This window comes from Aspergillus pseudoviridinutans (assembly GCF_018340605.1).
Source record: "Aspergillus pseudoviridinutans IFM 55266 DNA, scaffold_9, whole genome shotgun sequence".
Lineage (NCBI taxonomy): Eukaryota > Fungi > Ascomycota > Eurotiomycetes > Eurotiales > Aspergillaceae > Aspergillus > Aspergillus pseudoviridinutans.
The window spans coordinates 534295-535447 of NW_025091289.1; the positions used below are offsets into that span (position 1 = coordinate 534295).

The 1153-nt window shown below is 54.3% G+C and overlaps 1 protein-coding gene across 1 annotated transcript in view; it reads left to right on the top strand.

The window, feature by feature from the left end:
• The window catches only part of Asppvi_011012 (putative extracellular protein), a gene marked incomplete at both ends in the record, with an annotated part of 3986 nt that overhangs the window by 974 nt on the left and 1859 nt on the right, over positions 1-1153 (top strand). Inside the window, one exon of the mRNA XM_043306848.1 lies at positions 11-1122. Coding sequence (XP_043162783.1) covers positions 11-1122 — 1112 coding nt within the window. The remainder of the gene's footprint in view (positions 1-10; positions 1123-1153) is intronic.

Consider the following 1153-nt stretch of genomic DNA (forward strand, 5'->3'; position numbering starts at 1 on the left):
CAATCTCAAGCCACTTCTTCAAGTTCCCAAGCTACGGCCACATCTTCGAGTTCCACCTCTGTGGCCAAACCGTCAAGTTCGCAATCTCCGGCCACGTCTTCGAGTACCCAATCTCCAGCCACATCTTCAAGTTCCCAAGGTACGGCCACATCTTCAAGTTTCCACACTGTGGGTTTCCACTCTGTGGCCAAACCGGCAAGTTCGCAATCTCCGGCGACACCGTCAAGTTCTCACTCCGTGGCCACACCCTCGGCGAGACCCCCTCGATTCCACGCTCCCCTTCGCGAAAGACCAAAGCCTTCACAGTCCTCCAGTGCGGAGTCCGTGTACAACTCTCCGCCCAAGTCTCACTCCACCCCAGAGGCTGGTTACATATCTGAGTCTCCGTCCAGCCTAGAGTCTGGGTACATACCTGAGAGTCAATCTAGCCCGGAGTTTGAGTACAACCCGCAGCCTGCATCCCAATCTAACCCACTGTCTGGATATACGCCTCAGTCTGCGTCCAACTCGGGATATAAGCCTGAGAGTCAATCCTCTCCGGAGTTTGGATACAACCCTCAGCCCGCATCTCAAGCCACTCCAAAGTCAGGGTATAAGCCTCAGTCCTCGTCTCAATCCATCCCAGTGTCTGGGTATGGGCCTAAGAGTCAATCTTCTCCGGAGTTTGGTTACAACCCTCAGTCTGCATCCCAAGGCATCCCACAGTCAGGGTATCAGCCTGCTATTCAGTCGAACCCAGAGCTTGAGTACTACCCTCAGTCCGCATCCCAAGCCACCCCACAGTCTAGCTACAGCCCTCAGTTGCCGTCTCAAGCTACTCCAAAGTCAGGGTATAAGCCTCAGCCCTCGTCTCAATCCATCCCAGTGTCTGGATACAGGCCTGAGAGTCAATCTTCTCCAGACTTTGGATACAACCCTCAGTCTGCATCCCAAGGCATCCCACAATCAGGGTATCAGCCTGAGATTCAGTCAAACCCAGAGTTTGAGTACAACCCGCAGTCCGCATCCCAAGCCACCCCACAGTCTGGCTACAGCCCTCAGTTGCCATCTCAAGCCAGTCCGCAGTCAGGATATCAGCCTCAGCCATCATCTCACACTACTCCCCAGACTGGGTATCAGCCTGTGAGTCAATCAAACCCACAAGTTGGCTACA